The 26,406-nt window shown below is 45.8% G+C and overlaps 1 protein-coding gene across 17 annotated transcripts in view; it reads left to right on the forward strand.

Moving 5' to 3' along the window:
- ENOX1 (ecto-NOX disulfide-thiol exchanger 1) overlaps nucleotides 1–26,406 on the forward strand; it is a 579,959-nt gene that overhangs the window by 438,642 nt on the left and 114,911 nt on the right. For all 17 annotated transcript variants that reach the window (XM_023251799.2, XM_023251828.2, XM_023251820.2 and 14 more), the window contains one exon: nucleotides 24,235–24,419. In XM_023251799.2, the coding sequence (XP_023107567.1) occupies nucleotides 24,235–24,419 (185 nt within the window). The remainder of the gene's footprint in view (nucleotides 1–24,234; nucleotides 24,420–26,406) is intronic.

The following is a 26,406-nucleotide window of genomic DNA, read 5'->3' on the forward strand; positions in this document are numbered from 1 at the left end:
CTTTTCCAGAGGGTGGCAGCCACCGCTGATGCTGAGATACAGATAAAATTTGGTCTCAGTCTGTGTGCCTCTTACATGGGAATTGTTTAATCCCTAAAGAAGCTTTCTAGCCTCTGAGCCAATGTGCTGGAGAATTAGACATTTTTCCAATAAACGTTCCCTAACCTGTAATCAAAGCGGTGGCCTCATGTGGTACCAAGAAAGGGGCATCACTCCTGAGTTGGAAAAAGGAGAGAAGCTTAGAGAGAACCTTGCTTTTCGTGCTCCGCCTACACTCAGATGCTGATTGAAAACTCTCTCCCCGAATTAGATGCAAATCTCTTGGCATTACAGGCAAGAAAGATGCTCAATCAGATATGGGAGACACCAAGGGAGATTGCTTGCTCGTCCGAGGGGAAGCGTGTTGTCTCAAGGGCCTGGGAAGGACCACAACTGCCACCATTTCCAAAAAAGAAAGAGGAATAGCATGGATTTGACCTGTCTCCTTCGACGTACCAGTGAATAAATTACTCACCCACCTCAGGCTCTTTGACAGAATCAAGTGGCCAGGAACAGAGGATCTTTGCTAGTGTGTCCGTAGAAGCCAAAACCAAGACTCCAATACTCAGGCCATCAAGATTGCAAAGTGGTCAGAGTGCTCCCTTTCTCCGGGGTTCAGCGAGGGCCAGGGCCATGAATGATGATCACCAGAAAATCCTTTTCTTTTAGGCATACGTAGGAGGGAGTTCAATTTCCCTAGCACAGTGGTTCTTTCAAGTGTGGTCCCCAGTCCAGCACCATCAGGCGCCTCCGAGGAATTTGTTTGAAATGTAAATTCTTGGACCCTGCTCCATCCCCAAGGAATCAGGAACTCTAGGAGGCAGGGGTGGGGATGTGAGATCCAGAAATCTGCGATTTAAATTCTCCAGGGAATTCTGAGGCGCGCTAAACTTTCAGGACCACTGCCTTAGAAAATTTCCCTTTCATCCTCAAATGCCACTCATTTAAATCTTTCAGAAGCTTAGCAGAAAAGAAGGCACCGTGCCACTAGTTTTTGAAGCCATGTATCTTTTGTCTGAGAAATGAACCTAGCATTTATGTGTCAGTGTACGTCTCTTGTTACGTGGAAATGAGATTTCTCAGGACTGATTATTGGGCTTGGACTTATTTATTTGAGGATGGCAATTTCTGTCCCGGAAGCCTGCGTATATCAAAAAGCAAAGAGCAAGTTTTAGTGTGAACTTCTTACATTTAATGAGCTCTGCTGGTAAATAAATAAATAATTTTCTTTTCTCAATAAAGCCTTCATCATTTTTGAAGTTTCTAGATGAGGGGCAAGTTTACATGAAACTTGGATCCTTAACATTCTTATACGGTAGGTGTAGAAGAAAAGAAATCAATCAGAAATTCTTATTTGAACCCGTGGCTTTTTTTTTTTTTAATTTTGGGGCGACATTTCTTTTTAAACAAGTCGTCAACTTCCCAAATGAGGAATGTGTATAATTTCATAGTTTGCTCAGAATAGGACAAGAATAATAATGACTCAGGCAGTAGGCTCCAGTGGGAAGTCTTCTAGACCGTGACAGCAAGCATAGACCCACAGTTCCGCTGCAGAAGAATTCAAAGCTCCCTTCCCTAGGCTGAGATGCGCGAGTCTCTCTGGCAGCTTCCCTGAAGAGCCTTCTAGCTAGATCTCTGTTGGTTTTTTTCCCCCAGGCATCTAATAAGAGCCTGAAGCAGGACCTGAACTTTTCAGTTCTGCAGGCTTTTCCTTGGCCAGCGCAATGAATGCACACAACACAGAGCATGATCTGTACGAGTGCTGGTGGGAGAGATGGAAAAACTGGAGTTCAGATGCCAGGTCCCCAGGAGTTCAAAGTCTTTTTCGTGCTTTTCAGAATGAGATGGACCCGAGGACGCGGCGTGTGGTTTATGGGGAAAGCGCAGGACTGATTATCGGAAAAGGAAAGCAACTAACCTTTTTTATTCCTCTGGGCCCCGCAGATCCTGCCAAAAGGCTAGCAGCTGTTTGCCTTTCAGCCCAGCGTATTCAGGGACACAGCCTGACAGCAAGAATTCCCATCTGGTCTTTTGACCAAGCTTCAGACAGGATCCCTGCAAACTGCTGCTGGGAGGGGAGGGATCCAGGCCCAGGAGCCGCAGGAAAACACACCTTTCAGTGGTGTCATCCGAGACTCTCTGCATTCATTGCAGGTGCAAATTTGCATCTGTCAGTCACCCAGGAGCAGGTGTCTCAAAGGGCTCAGTTCACTGATGGAAGTTGCTAAGGGCTGACCTAGCAGTAAATCTTTCTATTCTTTAAAGAATCCCTTGCCCTTTTGCTTTCTGCCGAAAACAGGGAGCTTCTGCCTCCAACCTCCTGGGCGGTGGGTGACCCAAGACTTCTTGGAAATTCCAGAGGAGGGCATCCTTCGTGGAGCCTCCTCCTGTCCAAGAGGACTGTGGAGAGGCTCACCTGCCGGGTTGCGTGAGGCCGATGCACCAGGACCTCTCTGCTCCTCACCTCCTCCTGGAGCCCACGCCAACCTGCACAGATTTTATTTCTGAAGGGGAGACGGAGAGAATTGACTTTCCTTGGTTTCTAGAAAGGATACAATTTATTATGTTTGGGCTTATATCTTGGGTTTAATTTTTTTTTTTCTAAATCAGTGTTTTTGGCATATCTCTGCTCTTCTGGCTGTGCAGAATATTTCATTGTACTTTTGCTTTTTACCACCTGTAATGACTTACAACGTGTCGTTGGCTAGGGTTCCCCAGTCCTGCTATAACTGCCATATGATGCTGGGCAGGCAGTTCACTGTTCCTCCTTATCAGTTACCTCCTAAAGGGGAAACAGAGCTGCTGGAGCAAAACTAAGATGCTGATAAAAATGAAAATGAGTTTTGTTAATAAATTTGAAAATCAAGACAGATTTATTGAAGCATTCATTCAAGAAGATTGGCATCCGGCTCCAAAGCCTGCGAAGATGATTTCTGATAAAAATTCAAATTTACTGCTGCATCGTCTGCCTTTTACGGGAATTAAGCCCCACTTTAAAAGCCATATCCATTGCTGCTGCTTCCTCCTCCTTCCTCCAGGTTGGCAGTAGGGGTGGGGCAGGAGCGCCACAGGGAACAAAGGGAAGAAAAGAGGAAGTCTGTCCAGAGCGTAAGGCCTCGTGTGGCAGCACTCAGTTAGCCATAGTACTGTGGAGTCGGTGCGTAGAAAGCCCTCCCGACCGTACCGACAGCGTTGAGCACATAGTAAGTGCTCAGTAACTCTGACCTCCGCTTGTCGTCGTCACCTAGGGCACCCGGCTCTGGGCCTTTCACCAAGTAAGTGCATTGTGTTGACTTCAATTGCACATGCCCCCTCTTCTGGTCTTTGTTTTTGATGCCTTTGTCCCGGAAGTTGATGGGAACGTGGTAACCCTGAGAACATTTGCTCTAAATTTAAACGGAAAGCCTTAAGAAGCTTACTCAAACGACGATGATTCATTTCTCAAAATGTTCACAACTTTGATGCGTTCAAAATCCAGTGCCACGTGCTGAAGAGGCCGTGGCCCGGAGAGTGGACACTCAGCATCATTCTAATTATCAACAAATATTTGTCAAGCCCTTCTTCTCCAGACACTGTGGACCTGGTGTGGGGGTGGGGGGGCAGTATGGAGAGGACTAGGCACAGTTTACCCCGCCCTCAAGAGTGTGAGGTGCTTTTTGGGGCGCCTGGGTGGCACAGTCGGTTAAGCGTCCGATTTCAGCCAGGTCACGATCTCGCGGTACGTGAGTTCGAGCCCGGCATCAGGCTCTGGGCTGATGGCTCAGAGCCTGGAGCCTGTTTCCGATTCTGTGTCTCCCTCTCTCTCTGCCCCTCCCCCGTTCATGCTCTGTCTCTCTCTGTCCCAAAAATAAATAAACGTTGAAAATAAAAATTAAAAAAAAAAGAGTGTGAGGTGCTTTTTGAAGAGAAGAAATATACATTTTAAGTTAAAAAGTACAGTGACTAAATGCCTAAAATCCTAATGCCAAACATGTTCGAAAGCCATTGCCGTAAATTTGATGTAAACCAAAATAAATACCTCTATCCAGTGTTTGCACCTCATCCAGTATCTGATGAGTGTAGATTGTACATTGAAGACAAATTTCAGAAGGATAAAACTAAAATGTCCTTCCTTAATAGACAACCCTTAAAACATTTCATAATGCGCAAACAAATGTTCTTGGATTGTAATTACACCTCATTTAATCTCTGAGCTCTTCATAGGAGCAAATAGTCTTTTAATTACAAAAGGTGTTTTCTAGTTGTCGATTTGCCATGGAAACTTTCCACATGTAGGTACAGATTTATTCTTTTAATTTCAATAACACATCCAGCAAGGATTCCGAAAATCTTTCAGCTAATTGAATCAAATTAAAGACTCACAATCAAATTCAGTTGGACCTAGCAGTATTCAGTGTGTCTGAATAGTTTCATATGTAGCTGGCAGCTTGAGGTTAAAGAAATTAACAACAAGAAGGCGCTCTCTCTGGCTATTCCCTTGATCTCTTTGAACACCAGGACTGCCTTAGTGTTTTTCCTGATTAATTCCTACAGGAGAGTGCTTTTGAAAGACATTTAGGATGCCCGACAGATTACAGTTCGTCACAAGCCTGAGAAAAGGATTAGTGCTACCCCCCCCAGCACCAGCCTGGGCACAGAAGGAAGGATTCCAGAGAAGGATCCTGCAGGGGGCCAGCCGAAGGGGGCCACGTCACTGACAGCTAGTAGAAGCTTTTAGGAAACACTGCATGTGATCTAAGCAGGCTCACTCAGGAGTTGCTCAGAACTCCGCAGAGGGACGAGAGCACTCAGAAGTGAAAAGTGAATTGACCCAGTGAGGCCACAGCCACGCTGAGATCCCTGCACCAGCAGACCCCCAAGGCAGGTGCACCAGTGGTGAGAGGAAGCAAGGAAGAACAATGTGTTCGCAGACTTTTGTGTTCACATGTGATGACAGCCCGAAGGAGAAACAGCGGCGGTGTGTGTCCATCCGCGACCACTGAATTGAAGACGAGCGTCTTGTTTTCATCCACAGAAGAATGTCTTCTGGGAATCCAAGGGCCAAACAAAGAAATGTGATTAATTAAAACTAATATGGCTGAAAGATGATGAAATGCACCTTCTGATGTGGGCTGAGCAGGCTGCTTCATTTCTGAACTCTGGAAATAGAGCTTCAGTCTCAAGGAGCCAAGGCTTTTGCTACCCTCCCACCCCGTCCTTTTTCAAATCTTGCTAATCTTACCAAAGGAAGTCAAGCCAATGCTTATTTCAGGTAGAATTTTCAGTTCCCTCATCTCGTGTGCGCTTACAGCTTCCCTTTCATAAAGGACATGAAATAATTATTTTTGTAAATTGCCTTACCTTTTAAATGCAAGAGACGGATGCTATTAAATTGATCCTCTAGCATAGGATTCCTTGGTCATGGAAGCACTCTGGTCCAACCAGACTGTGTTTATCTGTCCTACAAAGTAACATTTGGAGCCTCAGCTCTTTTTAAGCTTAGCCCCTTATTAATCTTATTTTTGTGTAGTACCTGATAATGCCATATTCCTGACATCTCTCTCACATATGCACACATTCTCCATAATCGTGCATTTAGTGTAAAAATTGATTGGTTCTGCTGAAATTGCGTTGTGTCTAGGAGACCGCAGATTTTGTCAGATACTCTAACCCTGCAACTGTGCTGCACCCCCACAAAACCCAGTTGAGCCCTCGCTGAGGATCTCGAACAGTTTGTATTCCTGGTCAACACTGGCTTGGAACCGGTTTCCTGCTGTGACAGCCCAGCACAGGGTCCCAGCTGCTTTTGCAGAACAGGCTGAGGCTCTGTGAAACCCTAGCTTCCTGCCTAGTGACGGGAGGCCCCGGGGGCTTGGTGACATCAGAGGAGAAAAGGGAGGAAGTTAACAGCCCATCCTCAGAAAGGGAGAACTGCAGAGACCTTGACCCGAGAAGAGCGTAGACAAGTGGCCCGTGCACGGGATGAGGTCACAGCACAGCTACTCACGCACAGCCCGTGGTCCCCTGACGCCTCGCACCTGCCAAAGCGCCATGATCTAGATTACGGTTTATTATGCTTTCTGGGCATTTCATTCTGATAAGGTTTGAGGTGGGATCATTACATAGGAGAGTAGATTTAATCCAGTTTTCTTAGTAGGCTGTAAGGACACTGAGGGAATATTTATGTAATAAGACGCAAAGTTGCTATGGAAAATACTATAGCAACCTAACATCTTCCCAGACTCAGGCAGCCCCTTGTAACCGCAGTCTAAATTTACATTTATTTTAGTGTCATTTTATCGACACTCTTAGTATCTCCTTCTGACAGGATGTCAAAATATGTTTTCAGCTTGCATTTGAGCAAAATTAACACAGTGTTGTTGGGATTTAAGTGTGGTTTGCACAACTTCTGGAAAAAACTCAGAATATTTTTGAGGGAGTTTAGATGACAGGATCTGGGTAAGTTTAGAAGTTTTGTTTTTCTTTCCTAAGCGTAAGGAAGAATTCCTTAGTAGTGTTTATTCCTAATTGTTCCTTTTCGCTTGTAAACAATAAGTGGGGATTTCTGATTATGAAATAAGGATTATCCTCTTCGACACTGACTTTTGTCAAGTGTCGGTTAGAATCGAGTGATTCTAGTTGGTGCTTATAGAAAATACTTTTAGTAGATCAGCTCATTGCCCTCCAGCAGCATGTCCCGTTGTAAAAATAAAAGCTGGTTTTCATGTAAAGGTAATGCTTGGTCATTTTGGAAAATCTATTGATTAAGAATAAGGAAAGAAGAAACCTGTTAGTTTTAATACTACAAAAGATCGTTTCGCTCCTCATCTGTTTTCTTCTCCACAGCTTCCCGACATAAGCACTTTGCTGTATGTTTTTAGGGTTCGGAAACAAGAGTTCTGTATGATTTTGTTTCCAGACAGTTCTTGCGTAACAAGTGAGGGTTTTTTTTCAGCTTCCTTTTTATACGTTAATGAAATAGAAAACTAGAAAATGAGCATGTGTCTCTTCTGGATCATAGGCTCTTTTTTCGTGAATCGCTGGGAGTTGGAGCTATAATCCTTGAGGTAGTCAGAGTGGATTCCTGAGGTTATTAGAAGCCTGATAACCGGACCAGCCGTCCCCAAAGCATCTTTTAGATCTCTTAAATGTGAGTGTGGCAGAGAGGCTATAGATATGTGGCTGGTTGGTAGTGGAAAGATAGTATCTATTGATTTTCTTCTGTACCTCTCCATCTAAAATCTTAAAATGTGACTATAACACTGTTAAGGTGGGACATTGGCCAAAAGAATCAATACCAGACTATATTAAAACATATGCTATTACCAACTTCTTAGCACTGATGTACTGTTTATGAACATCATTGTCCTAATTCTTCCGTGTGTTCATTCTGCTTTGTGCATCAAAACACAGTTGGTGACACAGTTATTGTACCTTGACTGCTAACACTGTCGCCCATAAGCTTCACTAATCAGAGACCTGACGATACTAAGACTACTGTATAAATAAGATAAGTGAGGACAAGACAAAGTCCTATAGAATTCCGGGTATCCGTGCACAGCGGAGTGCCACATAGCTACTGAAAAAAGTAATTGAAAGAAGTAATTACTTTCTTCCTGTCTTGGAAATTCCCCCTGCGTGATATGATGCTTATACTTAGAATCCCTGGACTTTGAAGTTTATAGCAAGTTTGAAAATTATTATTATAGTGAGCTCTCCCATGTCCAAGTGGCTTAGAAACTCTTTTATTTGGGTGAACGTCCTTGATACCAGAGAGGGACTAAGGGCTCAGCCACTCTTTCCCCCAGTTTTCAGGACACAGTGTGTGAAGCCTTCTGGGAAGAGGCTAGGGAAAGGGAACTTTATTTTAGACTCCCCGTCAGTAGCAGAGAAGTAGGGAGAATCATTTCTAGAGCAGAAGTGGCAAGATAGAGTGTATTCATCATAGTGCTTCGGGTAGGGTGTTGCAGGTTCTTAATGAGCCCACTGTGACTTCCAGAGCCGCCCGCTGTGTCCCAGAGGCCCTTGCTTTCCACTTAAGGCAAATGGGCCATTGACACTTAATGCAGTTACCTAAATTTTCAGTTATCGAATCACTTTAGAAACACGTAAATATCTAACACTGGGATATTGGTTAATTAATTATATATCCATAAACAGCCTTGAGAAAGATCATATTCTGGAAGACTATATAATGGCGCGAGAGATTCTCAGTGTATTGCTAAGTGATAAAACCAGTTACAAATCAATGTACGGATCATGTGGTTTGTATATGTGTTCCATTCATAATTTGTATGTTAGGGAAAATACGTAAGGATATGGGTCAAAATATTCAGCGATTATTTCTGGGCGGTGTGATTATAGGTGATTTTTGTTTTCTTCTCTTTGCATCTCAGAAATGTCCACAGTATATACATGTATTATTTTAATAATGAAACTAGTAAGTAGTAAGTATTAATTTTTAAATTACCTCGGAGAACGTGTGATAACATTCACATTGATTGAGGAATACCTAGCCATTTCCAGTCAAACAAGAAAATTAAAAGCAGTAACCAGTGTCAGAAAATGGAAATTTATTGAGTTGCCTCCTTTTGCTTTACATCAGGGAATTTCCACATTTAATTTCCAGACCCCATGGTCTTACAATTTCCTGTTTCAAGGACTGATCATATTTGTATAGCTCTTAGATTAAGAGTCAAGAAATAATTCAAGTTCTAAACCGGGCAGACATGTGCTGTTGAATTCTGTTGAATTCTGCTTTTGAATGCTGCTGTTGAATTCTTACCCGCCGGGAATGGCAATGATGAGTCTCTTCAGATGTGGAAGAGACCCTTAGAAATCACCTTGCACAACCACTTCCTGTTTTCACAGACAGGAAGATGCAGTCACGTGTTGAGAAGTTATGTTAGTTCCCCAAGATAGCAAGTGGACAGTCTAGAGCTCAGTGCTACTTTCCTTCTTGCCTGGTTAATGACCTTCACAAGGCACCACTAAATTTGATGGGAGAAAAGCTCCAGAATCTCCCCCAAATGCTTTAAGTGGCTTCATAAGAGGCTGTAACCAAATAAAATCAACCAAGGATTTTGAAAGCCTGTGACGTGCGTGGCGCCATGATGCCATTTGGAGGCAAAGGTAGACTGGAGAGTGTATTACCTTAAAATGTTAATCCAGACAAAGCTGACTGGGGCTCGTGTTTAGTCTCCCCATTATTTTCTGTATTTTTGACTAGAAAGAGGTTGACCTCAACATCGGCAGTGCATCCAGCAAACTGTTTTTAGGCCCATTCCAACAGAAATGCCAGTTTTTAAAAATACTCAGGAAATTGGCACAGTCTCTTTTCTAGTTGAGTGATATTTATTTCCTCAAAAGCAATCTGTTCTATGGCTTTAGGCAAGAAGAAGAAATCCTTTGAAGAGGTAAAGTGCACGGGGAAAGAGCCGTGCCATCACGCATTTCCTTTGGCAAACCCTACACCCTGTCACAACTCGTGTCTTCCACTCCCCAGCTCTCCAGAAAAGTAAAGAGAAAAATCAAGGTACTTCTCAAAACACAGGCACAGACTTGACGGTCGGTCTGGAATGATCTGAACCACAATATTAGCCCTTTTATTTCCCATCTCATCCCATATTTCCTTTGCATCCCTAGGGTCTGGGAGAGCAGATGAGAAGATCACCAGTTTGTTGACCATCTAATTTCAGGACTTATTGTAGTGCTGTCCCTGTTTCATTGTTCCTGGGGCTTTTTTTTTTATGAGATGTACCTCTCAATAAGTCTTAAAGATCAGAGGGACAGCATCTACGATAATACCAATCCTATTGAGATGCACAGACTCAGGGAAGTTTTGACCCAGGAGAGATCTTACAAGTATTATGCCCTCTCCCTGCCCATCCCATGTTTTAATTTAATGAGAAAAATGTGTTGTTGTTATTGTTGTTGTTGTTGTTTCCCCCCTAACAGTAATTAGTTGGAATGTCAGATAAATTCTGCAAGTTTCGGGTTTTTGTAATTACAAGCGTTCAGACACAACTTCAGTGACAACACGTATTTGGCAAATCTTGTAGAGGTAGGTTACTCTTCTTTCAGTGATTTACCAGTCCGTTTCTCAGGAATTGTCTCCACCTGCCATCCCACGTTTTTCTAGGATAGTTTATGTGACCCGAGCACCCTAAAGTTATCCATTTCTCTGTCCTTAGCTCTTTGCCACCATGCAATGTGCCAAGCAATGTCATACTACAAAGCGGTGATAAAATTAAAACAAATATTCACAGAATTCTTAATGCCGTGTACGGGACCATGAGACCACTTGTCTCGAAGTACCAGATTAAGGAGAGAAATTAGCACACAGAGTCTTGTAAGGCTAATCGAGACTCGGTCTTTGATCTGAGAGCGTTGCTTGTGTGCTGTGAAGAATCCTAGCAGCACATCATCAGAGTTCTCCTTTCTTGGAATAGCACTGGCTCACGGCCCCCTGGACCGTCAGGAGTTATAGCCCATGCGAGCAGGTACACCCTGACCTAAGGAACGGTGGGAGCTGAGATTACCTGAAAAGAGGTTGTATAAATCTGTGCATCTGAACTCCATCTTCTCCCTGGAGAAAGCTGTATTTTGTTGCAAGCAAAGAAGAGTAAAAACATGACACGGGCGGACCTTCCACCCCGTGTGTTCCTTAAAGACTAGTTTGAGATCTTTTCCTTTCTGAATGGCCAGCATGTGGCGTTGCACGGTACAAGGACAAGAGTTTGTGAAATGAAGGGATAGGAAATTAAAACTAGGAAGAACTAATTTCTAATCTGTTGAAGGGCTTTTTTTTTCAGTTTGGGACCCCCCTCCCTCCAAAAAATAAAAACAACAACAACAACAACAACAAAAACCCCACAACTATTATCTGTTTAATCCTCCCAGGACTGACCATGTTTTTCAGATGAGGATCCTGAGCTCTAATGGAGGTTTACTAACTTGCCCCAAATCTCAGAAGAGGAGTGTGCCCTTCAAGTCCCTTCTTGCCCTCTGTAGTACCCCCTCTGCCACCCTCCTGTGCGTAATCCGTGTCTCCACGCCTCTCTGAAGTTGGCAGGAGCAGGGACGTAAAAGAGCGCGGCCAGTGTTCTTCTCAGGACTAACGCTCCTCAAAAACAATGCCCTGTAGTCCCCAAACCTCCACCGACATGTCTGGTCCCCTCCCCTTCCTCTGGACAATCCTGCTTCCATAACTCGGTATCACAAACTCTGTGTGTTACTATTTAGAGCAGGGAGAAGAACCTGTCCCTTCAGGCCATTAAAAGGTGGGAGACTCGGGGCGCCTGGGTGGCGCAGTCGGTTAAGCGTCCGACTTCAGCCAGGTCACGATCTCGCGGTCCGTGGGTTCGAGCCCCGCGTCGGGCTCTGGGCTGATGGCTCGGAGCCTGGAGGCTGTTTCCGATTCTGTGTCTCCCTCTCTCTCTGCCCCTCCCCCATTCATGCTCTGTCTCTCTCTGTCCCAAAAATAAATAAATGTTGAAAAAAAAATTTAAAAAAAAAAAATAAAAGGTGGAAGACTATGTCAAGGTTAGGGCTAGAACTGAAATGAGGAACACCAAAGAAATAAAGTAATATGTGAAACTTTGCCCCTAGAACTAGGTTGAAATTAACGCAGATGGAAAATGTAACTTGATTTTTCTTAGTCATTGGAAGTTGTTGGGTCTTTGGGCTTTCGAAACAGAAATTAAAACTTAAATTGGACTTTTTGCCCCTTTGATACAGCATTTGTGACTCTAAGGAATGTTATAATCGATGCCAGCTCATCAGCACCATGTTAACAAAGCACTTTCTCCGAAACTAGCCGTGGCGCCTTCTCTCTCGTGTTCAATAAAGAACAGGCAACAAGAGAGCTGGTTTCTCAGAGGAATTCCTTTAACCTTTCTGAAACAAAATATTTCATGCTAATTCCTGCTTAATTGGAGGGAAGTCATTTCTTTAAAATCATTGAATATGAGTTTGAAGTCTGTTCCATCCCTGACCTCTTTAATTCAATCAAGGTCACCCCATAAACTTGCCCAAACAGCTCTTTTTCTCAATTAGAAAAAAAGGGGTAGAGCTGTTTAAAAGCACTTAGCATTTGATTAATAGTGCTTAACTGGGGCTTCCGCACTTGCAGAGGGTTTTTAAGGAGTTGCTAGTAAGAATGAAACATTGCTACCTGAGAAATTACACTCATCAAAAACCAAAAACAAATCATTTTAATGAGCAAAGCAAAAACTGCTCTTTTTTTTTTTTTTTTTGTGGGAATGTGAGAAAGATTATCACACTCAGTACATAGAAGGTTTTAATATCTGAACAACTCTCTCCCAGAGAAAAATTGCTATAATTTAGCCATCTAGACAGTTTTTAAAATCCGTGCACTTTTCCCTGCCCAAGGACTCGGGGAAGATGAATGTGGGGTTTGTTGAAGCAGGCTTTTGTAGCACTCAAGCTCTGGGGGTGAAAGCAGTAATGAGAAGATGTGTCCCGTTGAAGAATGTGAACTAGAGCCATCTTAAGGGAGGGGAAATCAAGGGTTCTGAAAATACGGTTTTGGAAGGCTTCCTTCCACATTTCCTTCCTTCCTATTCTCTGGGCCTAAGGAAGGCCAAGTTCACCCTGACACTCATTTGATGAGGGGGGGTCCTTTGGGTGGCAAGATCATTAGAAAGGCTCTAAGGAAGTGGATAGATGAGTGAGAACCGGTGTTCCTGGAAGCGTTTAGAGACACTGAACATAATCAAGAAATAACTTTGAGCCCGATGAAGTTCGAGGCCTCTGGAAGTAGCTGAGTTTTGTTTCCGGAGTGACTTGGCAAACAATGTGTCGCTTCCAAGCCCCAGCCTTCTCGATAGTAACGTGAGGCTCATCCTAAGAGAGTTTACTTGAGGTTGTAAGAAATGGCCAAGGAAGGGGCTCCACGGCCCTTTGCAAATACCTGGTACTATGGCAACGTGGAAGACTGATACCGGTGAGCAGTGACAGAAGGCGTAGATGAGTGACTCACAGCCCTGGCTCCGCGTGAGAAAGAGCTGGGAAGCTTTCCTGGCAACGGCTGGGAGTTAATGCCCACTCACGTGAGTTATAAAATAGTCCTCAGGTATTTCTGCCGCACAAAGGCTTGAAAACCACCCGTACATGACATGGGGCCTGATGTCCGTCAATAATAGGTAGAAAGATTGGGGCGCTTGGGTGGCGCAGTCGGTTGGGCGTCCGACTTCAGCCAGGTCACCATCTCGCGGTCCGGGAGTTCGAGCCCCGCGTCGGGCTCTGGGCTGATGGCTCAGAGCCTGGAGCCTGTTTCCGATTCTGTGTGTCCCTCTCTCTCTGCCCCTCCCCCGTTCATGCTCTCTCTCTGTCCCAAAAATAAATAAACGTTGAAAAAAAAAATTAAAAAAAAAAATAATAGGTAGAAAGAACGGGGCGAAGAAACAGGTTGAGGTAAGGTAATAAAGGATGAGAAGAAAATGAACATGAAGTAAAAGGTGGGGGGCACCGGGGCAGCTCTGTCGGTTAAGTGTCCGACACTCGGTTTCAGCTCTGGCCATGATCTCACAGTTTGTGAGTTTGAACCCCAAGTTGGGCTCTGGGCTGACAGCGCGGAGCCCGCTTGGGATTTCTTTCCGTCCCTCTCTCTGCCCCTCCCTGGCTTGCTCGCTCTCTCGCTCTCTCTCTCTCTCTCAAACAATAAATAAGCATAACAAATTTTAAGGTAAGAAAATGAAGTAAAAGATAAAAATGTTTAGGGGAAAGGAAGTGACTGACATGGCAAATCACCAAGGACCAAAGAAAGAAGAAATGAAAGGGAGCTAGTTTCTTGGTTTAAGTATGGCATCCATGACACAGGTGGAGAACCCCCCCCCCCACCCCGCCTCGTCATAGCTGCGTGAGGAACATGTGAAGCATCCTCTGGATAATCGGAAAAAGGTTGTTTGGGAGGAAGGAAAAAAAAATGAGGGTAGTCTGATGCAGAAAAACGTGGGGAAGGCCAAGTACAGAGTCTCTGCTTTTCTCAGACTCTAGGAGAATAGCCAGGAACTGTTCTCTCATCCATCAGTGGTTAGAGACAAGCAGGGATGGGCCCCCTCTCCTCAGTAAGAAGCTGGTGTCAGGACCCCTGGCCAAGGGTCATTAGTTCCCACCGGGCACAGAGGTTGGGCTGGGCCTCTCCGGGGCGCAAGCCCCGGACCTGCTGCAGCAGGCACTTTCTCCAGAAATATGGCTGCAAAGAAAACTAATACGCAACAACATCCAGTAGATCAGAAAAATGTGTTTTGGAGCCACTGCCTGGAGGATTTATGAAAGCATTCAGTCACAATATCATCACGGGAGAGGCAGTAAGTAGCGTTCAGAGAGGAACAGGTGGATAGATTGATGAAATGCGAGAAGGCAAGGCAGATGGCGGAGAGGCCTCGGCGGCCATGTTGGAGGGTAAAAGCTGGAGATGAGAAGTTCCTTTTAAGAACAGAAAAGCGGCCAGAAAAGGCTGAGAGAAAGCAGGTGTCAAAAAAAAAATGACGAAAGAAATGTAAGACTGGAAGAAAGTTACGAAGGAACGGGGATCCGGTCCCTACAGGCCAGGGAAGCGGTTCTAAAACTTTGGCGTGCATTCAGCCCACCCCGTATGGTTGTTGAAAGGCACGTCCTCAGACCCCATTCCAGACCCTCAGATTCAGAGGGTCTGGGACGGGATGGCTCCAAGAATTCCCATTTAAGAGACCAAAGTGGAACAAATGAGGGCTGCGGGTGGAGGAAACTTGGAGGAATACTGGCCTCAGTTATTCATACCAGTGTCATTCTACTGTGGTTACGTACTTAGAGACGACAGGAATTCTTTCTGCCCTAATGTCAGGCACAAATACGTACACATCAGTCAGTCTCCACACTGGTGACCAGGAGAGTGGAGAGGATGAGACTTCACAGGCAGCCCAAGCACAGTCCCCACCCACCACTTCCCCCCCCCCACTCCCCCACCCCCCCCAAAAAGCTTGAGAGCAAAGTCTTGGTTCTTTCTTAGTAGACTGGATAGTTAACGTTTCTATAAAGCACAAAAACTGAGGGGAGAAAAGCGTTTTCTGTGCAACTCCTCTTTGTTGCCCCAAGTATGTGATGTGCTGAGATTTAAAAAAAAAAAAAAAAAAAAAAAACTGCGGGAAAAGTTGCTATTCCTTGCAAAAGATGGTGCCTACATCTGAGAATGTTGAGGTTCGGGCTGAGCCTCTCTTCACATTTCTGAGTGTGGATGTGTTTTATGTGGTGGAAACCACCAGTTCAAGAGTGTGTGTGTGTGTGTGGGGGGGGGGGGGGGGGGAGGTGTTAGTAGGAGCAGGAAATCCCCACTTCTTTTTTTTTTTTTTTTTAATTTTTTTTTTCAACGTTTATTTATTTTTGGGACAGAGAGAGACAGAGCATGAACGGGGGAGGGGCAGAGAGAGAGGGAGACACAGAATCGGAAACAGGCTCCAGGCTCCGAGCCATCAGCCCAGAGCCTGACGCGGGGCTCGAACTCACGGACCGCGAGATCATGACCTGGCTGAAGTCGGACGCTTAACCGACTGTGCCACCCAGGTGCCCCATGGAAATCCCCACTTCTTGAGGGGAAGGTGTCTTGAAGGAAATGAGAAATGACCAAGGAATCCGCAAGTTAGTGGGGGAAGGAGGTGAGGTCCTTACGCCGCAGGCAGGTGAGGAAATGAGAAATGAGACGAGGAATTCCTTCAGGGGAGAGGTTGTGTTTCAGGCTTCTCTGGTTGGACAAGACCAACCGCTACGTAGGGTGCAGCGGCCCAGAGCTAAAAGCCAGTGGTGCAGAGCTGTACCCAAGGGGGGCGCTCTGTGTGCGAGGGTGGCGGCCAAGGCTGGGGGAGGCGTTCCCACGCCCCCGAAACCTGTGTCCTTGTGAGATTTATCTTGGTCTGAGTCTGACTGCTCTGAAAAGGAATCTCTAAAGCCTTCAGAAGGTAGAAAAGAGGTAGTCCTGAATCGTGGAGGTCAACATTGAAAATGAAAAAGAAAACTGACATCTGATCAAAAAAAGTAAAGGGGGGCGGGGGGGGAGGTGGAGTTGAGGGGAGAAATGCCCCTCTCGGTAGCCCTGCTGCCTGGGTTTGGGGCTCCAACAACCCAATCCCCTCTCCCCTCCTTCCCCCTCATCCTGCCCTGGCAGTCTGGCCACCTTCTCCCGGAGACTGCTGGGTCTTGGTCTGTGCTCGCCTGAGGCCTCGAAAGGCGTCCCTCACCCCCACCCAGCATCCTTCAACAGTACTTTAAATTGCAGGCTTATCCTGCTGTTGAAAGGAGTGGGCAAGCCTCTCCCCTCATTTTGCCCTGGGGACGATGGGGGCAGCTGGGGGCGGTATCAGAGGAGAATAAGGTCGGTGGCAAAGCAGGAAGGCATGATGTGAATTCTCCGTGGTGTCTGCACCCCGCAGCACCTTGTGGCCGCTGCTCCGGGGCGCAGACCCCTTGGTGAGGATGAGCTGTGTGGAAGGGGAGACAGACGGGGGGGGGGGGGGTTTCCTGAGTCGCCAGCTGTGGGTTGTGCCTCTAGACTCGCATTTAAGCCATTATAATAACAGGATCTAGCTTACCTGCACTCTGCAAATTACCCTTATTCCACCGGCCTCACACAAAGATGGAAATAGACACCGCATTGTGCTTCTGTTTAGCTCTCCCTAATAATAGCTAATGTGCAGGCTATAATGCACACTGCAAATATAAAATGTTATGTCAATGCTAAGTTGTAATAATAATAATCCTGCAAAAATGTAGCAGAAGGAATTTCCGTGAGCAATTTGAGGAAGATTGCTGCTTCCGCGGTGATACGGGTGTGACTGAGAAACAGATCGATTACAGTTTGTTGGGACCGTAGGAGGCTGTCTAGCAGGAGCCTGGCTGGGCAGCGGGGCCAAGATGCCCTTCAGCTCTGTGTCTGGACACTGGGAGGCACCGACATGGTAGCAGCCCAAGGACCCCAGGCCTTCCTTCCCCTGGTCAGCTGAGGGCAGGCCCGGGTCTTGTCTTGGGCTTTCCTTGGCCTGTTCAGAGGACATCTTGGGGACGGGACTCGGTGGGAAGAGAGGTTTTTCCATTGCCTTTACTGTAACTGAAGGCACATGACAGAGCAACCACACAGGTGAGGTCAGAGGGTTGGGGGAGGGGGAGGCATATATATCTTATATATATATAATATATAAATATATTATATATATAATATATATAATATATAATATATTAATATATATAATAATATAATAATATAATATATAATAATATATAATATATAATATATTATATATTTTATATTTACATTATATATAAATATATATTATAAATATATATAAATATAAATATATGTTTTTATATATATAATATTTTATAAATATATATATTATTATAATATATATTATATTTATAATACATTTATATATAATATATATTTATATTTTATAATATATATATTTATATATTATATATAATATATTTATATATTATATATATTATTTTTAAATAAATATATATTTTTTTTAATGTTTATTTATTCTTGAGAGTGAGGCAGAGTGTGAGTGGAGGAGGGGCAGAGAGAGAGGGAGACACAGAATCCAAAGCAGGCTCCAGGCTCCGAGCTGTCAGCACAGAGCCCGACGTGGGGCTCAAACTCACGGACTGTGAGATCAGGACCTGAGCTGAAGTCAGACACCCAAAAACCAACTGAGCCACCCAGGCATCCCTGGACACAGCTGTCCCAATGGAGCCTTATTAACCAACTGCGGCTCAGGAGCTCGGCAGTTCGTGACTATCAGTGTGGCCATTTCAGAGGAGAGAGATACGGGGGGCAGAAGGAGGATCCCTAAGTGGTCTGAGTCAGGCGTCAAGACTGTCCAAAGGGGGCCAGACGGGTCCTTCCCTCTGGCTCATTCCCAAGATTCTCCTGCAGAAGAGACTTGTGTGTCTGTGTTAAAATAGGGCCTCAAGCAGAACGCTCCCCAAACAGTGCCACAAGTGGAAGCCGTTTTCTGTTTTAGCAACAAATTTGCCACTCTCGTGGTGTCCTTGGTTCCTTCCCTCTCCGGCTGCAGCACTTATCTGCGCCCAGGCTACCCCAATGGCATTATGTCAAGGACGGGAGATAAACTGGGTGGAAAGCCTGCGCCTCCAACCCCTGCATCTCTCAAACCCAGCTCCATCACCTGTAAAATAGAAGCTGCGATCATACTCACTATATCGTGTTTTTGGACGCTGCAAGGAGATTGTGCAAGTCACATGCCTCGCACGGTACCTGGCATGTTAGAAATTGTTAGCTGTTACCACCACTATTCCTACTGCTGCTTTTTATTTGGGGGAGATGGGGAAGGGTGAACTCTCACCCTCACTCCGAAAGGAGGTGCTCAGGGCATTGGGATGTGGCTGGGGCAGGACTGCCCTCAAAGGTGCAGGGCATGGAGCTTCCTCCAGAAGGATTTGTCCAAACAAGCCAACCGTAGCCCCAATTCAGGAACCAGGTGACAGAACGAGCGATGGTCTGAGCAGCATTTCTCAGAGCGTGCTCGCGGCCCCGTCAGCACCACCGCCACCTGAGAACCTCCAGAAGGATTTGTCCAAACAAGCCAACCGTAGCCCCAATTCAGGAACCAGGTGACAGAACGAGCGATGGTCTGAGCAGCATTTCTCAGAGCGTGCTCGCGGCCCCGTCAGCACCACCGCCACCTGAGAACCTGGACGGAGGCCGTTACTGGGGGAAATACTGGCTTACAGGAACACCAGCTAGTTTATAAATAAGGCCCACATTTTCAGGGGCTTCCCAGCGACAAGAAAAAGCTTATTCTTTTTTTTTCATTTTTGTATGTATTTGTTTATCTTGAGAGAGCGCGCGCGCATACGTGGAGGGGAAGCAGGGAGAGAGGGAAAGAGAGAATCCCTAGCAGGCTCCACGCCATCAGCACAGAGCCCGACGCGGGGCTTGAACTTACAAACCGTGAGATCGTGACCTGAGCTGAGATCAAGAGTTGGACGCTTAACCGACTGACCACCCGGGCGCCCTCGAAAAGTTTATTCTTGAGCACAGAAGAGTCCCTAAGCAGACACTGTCGGTCTCCGGGCACCTTTCCTATGTGTGGTGAGTTAGAGACCCAGGCCCATTCCAGCAGCGGGAAGAGACATTATTCAGAAGACACCCCTCGCTCCCTCATGCCCCGCTGGTGAGCCCCAGCCTCTGGGACAGTCACCTGTCAGGAGCAACGCTGCACTGAGCAAAGAAAAGCATGAGTTTGGGTGCACCGCATGCTGTCTCTGCCACAGAAGGGCAACCCCCCTCCCCCCCGCCCCCCCCCCCAGCCAGGCAGCCTGCAAGGAGAGGCTTGGGGAGAGGCAGATGGGGCCTGGCCAGTAGCTAAGTCACTAGCCCAGGGGGGCTGGAAGGTGACCGATATCGTGGGGGTGTCTTCCAGGCCTTGGACCTGTCCATATCATCCCGTGTTCTGACTCTGTCAGCACAGCCGCCCATCTGGGCAGCAGCTGATGAATCCTTGAGAAGGGCTTCTCGTGTGGGGGAAAGAAACACACAGTTCAGCAGCCCTCTCCTGGCATTCCACGTCTGCATCTGGCAGAGTGGAGGGAGAATGTTAAACACGGAGTTCCCCAAAGACACAAAGACGAACAGTTCTTGAGACATCCAGATATTGTTAGGAATAATATGTTAAAGTGTTTTATTAATTTAGTTACATCTTGCCTGAGCAGGAAAAAAGATATTAACATACCGTCAGCTTACCGGGACATAACCCAAAATAACTTACATTCTTCATATAGGGCTAATTATTTTTCTGAGGCCGGCTCCGGCTGGTAAGAGAGAGATTTCAAGGCTTTCCCCAGATTATTTACTTAAAGAAGTTAAGCCTGCCACTCTCTGTTCCCATGGAAACACAGTAAGTAATACAGGAGACAGGAAGAGGTCACTTTGGCCATAATTAATATAAAGGATAATGGTTTGTATGGAATTTCGTAAAGGGTAAAGCAAGCTGCTGTAATCCCTTTAAACCTCCTTTTCAGCGGTACAATTTAATCTTTGGATCAATTTTCCTACGCTGACGTCACTTTGGTAATTTTAGTAGTCTAGTGCTAATTTTTGAAATGTAATTTAATCTTGCTTGGCAAAGTTTTTCTTCTGTTGCTGTTTCATTTTTGATCCAATCAGAAAATCGCGGGAACAATTTTTCTAGGGTCGGAACAACTGCACTGCCCTTCCCCTTTGGATGCCCCATCTTCTCAATAATCTGGTTGGTTGTGAGTGAATTACTGATAATCCAGAGGCACCACTGGATTCAGGTGCCACTAGAATCACCAAAGGAAGATTTCATTGGATTCAGAAGAGTAGTTTACATTTGAAGGCTCATTGTATTCTTTTTGTGTTAATTATTGCAAATGGGTAATCCACAGGTGGTGGCTCTTAGCTAAATATTCCATTTATCGGAACATAGTACACTCCTCAGGGAATCTTACAAAAAGACACACACTGTAGGTTATTTTTAATCCTTACGCTTATTTGAATGGTGAATTTGTTATGCAGTCTCTCAAGGGTAAATTTTATCATGGAAGCTTGATTACACATTTTTCAAGACTGTTTCATTTAATACAGTGTCCTGGAAAGAGCTAAAGAGTAAAGACAAAGGGAGAGCAATGAAAGAATGGAACTTGGTCAAGTTTCTGAATTTTTAATATCCTGAAAAAATGATATTACGCTAGGAATTATCAGGACTTTGTTTCTTTCCGGGCTCAAGGAACATAATGTTCCCAGAAGCCTCATGTGAGGGGTGCATTCAGGGCTGCCCATGACACTTAACAGTGTTTACAAACAGGTGGCCTGAAGTTAAGTGGAGTCAATATACAATTTCTCACCCTGTAGAAATAACCACTTGGCTGCCACATGAGTAACCATTTTTTTTTTGCAACTATCAAGCTTGAAATCATTTAATCAGGAATGTAAATTAGTTATATGCCTCAGTTATAAAAACGTTGATGGGATTGGCTATGGTATTGATTTGGGGTGGAGGGAGGAGAGTTACAGCTGCTTTTTAAAAAAAATTATATATATATACACACACATATACATATATATGTATATGTATATATATACATATATATATATATACATACATATACATATACATACATATACATATATATACGTATATGTATGTATATGTATATATATGTATGTATATATGTATATGTATATACATATGTATGTATATGTATGTGTATATGTATATGTATATGTATATGTATATGTATATGTATATGTATATAATGATATCACATTCCTATTCCAGAAATGCAAGCAGCATTGTCTCTTCCTTGGCAAGAATAGTGGCCACTCGGCTCAGCCAAGAATAACTGTCAGCACTGCCGTTACACAGGCTTCTAAGAGAGCCCGTGAAGTAATGGATGGTGCACTCTCCTATATGTATTTATGTTCAGATAATTTATTTAAATAATGTTGCTGGCACATGCTTTATAACTGCTTGCATTTTGCTACACAGATTTCAGCGTATCTTGCAGACTATGCAATTCATTTGGAAAATGTAATTTCCATCCCTGCATACTAATCGATTTCTTCACAAACACCTGCTATCAGTTATGATAATAAAAATGCCACTCTAAATTGAAAAAGGGCCAAATAGAGCTTCCTAAGGAAATGACTTAAGTGTCTTTGAATGCTACTAAATGTAGTAATGTGCTTATGTGGTGCCAACATTTTTTTCATCATTTGCATTTTCTGTAATTTTGCCCTATTACAGCATCCCTCTCAAATGATGCCTCATAACCATTTCCTTGTGGATTGGTAAACTGAGTTGTCAGGAGTTGGTGTCATGGGGTGTGGACAAGATCTGGAGTTGGGCAGTGTGATGTTAGAAAACACTAGCTCATGCTCCTGGCTACACCCTGGGTCGTTTCCGATTTTATTAGTACGTCCCCTAAAACTGTAAAATTGGCTGCTCCTTGGTTTTGCACACACATAGACACCAAATGAAATTTCCTTCACTCATTCCCTGCAGCCTCTAGTTCATTCCACGCACCAGTGCCAAACTAATCTTACTCAATCACCAATTCCCTTGTGTCCTTCCGCTGCCCGGGCACCTGGCATGGTTCTCCATCAGCTGCCCCACTGAATCTCACTCTCTAGCGTGACTTCTGAGTTCCATCCCCTCTCATCCTGTGACACAGCCCGCCTTTCCCTCACTGCCTCCAGACCGACATGTGCCTTTTTGGTCAAGCTTCCCTCCTTCCTGCCCCAAGTGGTCTCCCTTAAATTCTCTTCCCTGAACTTTTGCTTATGCTCTTGCCCTGTCCAGACTCAGACATCCTTCCCCAGTTCTTGAGCCTTCCAGGCCCTCTTTTATCATTCTGGTCCGCATCTTCCTTTCTCTTCTCTGAGCCCCAACGGGATGAATTCCCTCGACACTAAGTTGCTCATTTATTTGTTCATTCAACCAGCATTCATCACATGCCTACTATATGCCAGCCGACAGGCTGTTCTCTCTTCCCTTGAACGTATTTGTTTCTTTTCAAATGTATCAGTTTCTCTGATCTTCTAAGCTGCCTGAGAGAAGACATATTCTGGCTCCTCCTTCTGTGATCCAGGATGCCCAGGCAGGCCTGGGCACAGAGTATGTATGCAGTAACTGCGTGTTGACTAATTGATCCCTAATGGTTTGAGGTAGGGAATTTTCTGGTTAATTGCATGTTCTATTTGATTAGTATTTCCATGTGTACTATACATAATCATTTTGCAAAGCAGAATACTATAAACCACTCAACTATAAAACTATTATTAACATAATTTGAGGTTTGATATTTGAGGAGAGAATTCACTGGGGTCTCAGAGCACTTCTGTAAAGATCTATTATCTGCATACTGTAATGTGAAGGTAGAACATCCAAGAGGCTGACCCCCAGTGGTCTCTGATTGGCACTGGTTGGGGGAGGGGGTGGAAATGAGCCCGTACTGAGAACCTGCTGGCCAATAGGCCTCACGTCATGCCCTTACAAACCGGAAGTCACTTCTTTGAAGAACTTTCTGATAAGTTTTGAAATCTCTCCTTCACTTTTCTCTTGCTTACAAGAGTAGAGAATGCATTTTCTGTGGGAGGGGGAAGAAAGTGTGGGCAACTGGTGGGAGAGTGGAGGGGGAGAGAAGTCGCGAGGGGGTTCAAAAGGTCTGATGAGAACTAAACGCATCTGGACGGGCAAAAAGCCCAGCGACTTGAGGACTAGGTTTGAAGACTGTTTACGATACTTCCTTTGTGGGGCGAGACAAGTTCTCTAGCTTCTCTGTGCCTCGTTTTTGTCCTCTGTAAAGAATGGGATTAAGAGCAGCCTAACCGACATTCTAGGCCTGAGGGGGGATGAAGTGATGAATCCGTGCGAATCGTCGGGTCCGGTGTCTCACGTGCTGGGTGCTCCGCCGGCGGTTAGTATCAGGGGAGAGACCCCAGCCGGGAAGCTGGAAACCATCCCGTGTTGCTTTGTGCCACCCACTCTTCTGTTTTCAGTCTCTGCCGTTTCTGTTAACGGTCTCGGTTTCTCGGTAGGATGGAGACGTGAGTAAGATCCGAATCCACACATGGAGAGTTTTCGGTTTCGGGAAGGAGGGTCACGGCCTTGCAGGGAGCAGGGTTTTAATCTGCTGGTGAAGCATACGGAGCCAGCCTACCGTCCTGATAAAGAGGGGGCGAGCAATCCGTGCGATTTGTCCCAGCGGCCGTGCGGGGAGGAATGACGTCCGTGTCGATCCCTCTGTCCCCTGGGATGTGGCTGCAGGCCTCAACCTGTGGAAAGGCTGATTCGGTGAAAGAAAGTGGCCCCCGTGCTGTCCCCACCTAGCAGCACGTTCCCGCTTGCGGAGGGTGCCTCGGACTGGGGGAGAGGCTGAGAGGCCCGCACTGGGGAGGAGTTACCCCTGGGCCCACAAGAAGCATGCCTCCATCAGACAGGACAAATGGAATCGATAAAAATTCCCAAAGAAGTGATGCTCACCAGCCGGGAATCAAAGAGCCCCGGGGCCAGGCATTTGGGGTTTGTTTCTGAGCTGGTGTGAACGGTAAGAATTTGGGTGAGAGACGCCCCATCCCGCGAAAGCCCCCCCCTCCCCCCGCCCCGGTCTAAGCCCCGCCCCCGTCACCGGAAGGTGACGGAGCTGAACTTGTGCTGTGTGTTTGCCTTCCAGCCCTGGCTGCTCAGGCCTACGCTCTGAAAGAGGAGAACGACAGTCTGCGCTGGCAGCTGGACGCCTACAGGAACGAAGTGGAGCTGCTGAAACAGGAGAAAGAGCAGCTTTTCCGAACGGAGGACAACGTCACCAAGGACCAGCAGCTCCAGTTCCTGCAACAGACCATGCAGGGCATGCAGCAGGTACCTGGGCCCAGACTTTTCTTTTTTTTCCGCGAGGGCAAGGGGTGCGTGCGTTCCGCGGACGTGAGACGGGAGCCATTTGGCGGGAAAGGTGAAGGAGAAGAGAGGACAAGCGCCAAGCTAGCCAGGAAGGGAAAGTGCCGGTGACTGCAGAAGGGCAGAGTCTGCAGAAAAAAATCAGGCTAGAGAAGAACACCCGCGAGGCAGGAAGCTAAGGAAGAGAATCTGGGAGGTCGGAAGGTTTGTAGGGGGAGGTGAGCCGCGTGGAAAAGGGTCAGAAAATCCTCGTGGATCACGACGCAAGGGTTTTAGCATCTGAGGACATTTCTTTACGGTTATTTATTTATTTTGAAAGAGCGAGAGCATGCACGCCTGTGGATGAGCGGGAGAGGGGCAGAGAGAGAGAGAGAGAGAGAGAGAGAAGGGAACGAGAGGATCCCAAGCAGGCTCGGTGCTGTCCGTGCAGAGCCCCACGCGGGGCTCGAACTCAGGAACCGTGAGGTCATGACCTGCGTGGAAATCAGGACTTGGACCCTTCACCGTCTGGGCCACCCAGGCGCCCCACCACCTGAGAACTTTTAAGTTAAAAGCACGCCAGCAGATTTCCAGAAGCATGGTGAGCTTGTTTGCAAGCTCGGTGTACGTGTAAACTCTGGGTTGGTTTCACTTCTTTTGGATCATCCTTAAGGTCTAGTCAGGTTTCATGAACACACTGTACATACTTAAGACACGTTTATTGCTGGAAAAGATGAAGTTCCAGAATGGGGGGTACGGGCAACTTCAAAAACAGGCTGGTATCTATGCCTTTGTGAAGGGTGCCAGACCTCAGCCTCATGCACTGAAGTTAAAGATGTGTCTGTGGGAACTGTCAGGAAGAGACAGGAGCTGTGGGGCGTTGGAGGAAGGAGAAGGAACTTGGACTGCTGGGATGAGGGCTTGAGGGGAGGGGAGGCCTCAGCAGTCGGGAAATAGAACCAAAGACTCATAGCCGGATTGATATCTGAAAGCATCACTTAACGGCGTTTGAGCCTTCGAGGCTCTTGTAATGATACAGCATAAATTGTCATCACACACGGTATTTTATATCACCCCTCTGAACGTACAAACCTAACCACTCTTTTCTGGGGGAAAAAAATGTGTTTTTATTTAAACAAGGGGAATGGAAATAGAATGATGGGACACTAAAATGTAGAGTAAGAAGAATATTGTTTTAATGCCCCTATCCATATGGACTGCTCTCCAAGCTCAGGAGCATGGATTGCCTACAAAAGTGTCTTAATGATTAGAGGTAACTGCTACAGAAACATTAGCCAAGCAGGGAAAAATAATTGAGAGGAAAGGATTATAAAAAAAAAAAAAAAAAGATGTACAGATTGGGATAGAAGCAAGTTAATGACCAACTCACAGAAATTATGTCTTAAATATCTCCTGCCATTTTAAAGCGGTTTTTGAGTCTTGGCTTTGAGTCCTAACTGGTTGGTGTTCACAGTGTGTGTTAGACAAATCAGTGCGATTCAGAGGTCAGAGCCAGCCAGGAAAATGTCATTACAGTTGCCGCTCAGGTCCCCGCACTTGGAAATTGGTGTAACAGCTGCTGTGCGAGGCTCCCGGGGTTGTCCATATGCCCCAACATGGGCTGTGTGTCGGCGCCCCTGCCGGGAGGAGAGTCTGTCTGTCAATTTCCCCAAAGACCATGAGGCCAGACCCAGGCCACAGTTACCATCTCATGCCTCATGCAGTGGGCCCACTTTTCCTCCAGTAAAGATTACCCCAGTTGCTTGAAAAGTTGACGGAACTGGGGACGCCTAGGTGGCGCAGTCGGTTAAGTGTCCAACTTCGGCCCAGGTCATGATCTCATGGTCCATGTGTTCAAGTCCTGCATCAGGCTCTGTTCTGACAGCTCAGAGCCTGGAGCCTGCTTCTGATCCTCTCTCTCTCTCTCTCTCTCTCTCTCTCTCTCTCTCTTTCTCTCTGCCTCTTTCCCACT

This window comes from Felis catus, chromosome A1 (genome assembly GCF_018350175.1).
Source record: "Felis catus isolate Fca126 chromosome A1, F.catus_Fca126_mat1.0, whole genome shotgun sequence".
Lineage (NCBI taxonomy): Eukaryota > Metazoa > Chordata > Mammalia > Carnivora > Felidae > Felis > Felis catus.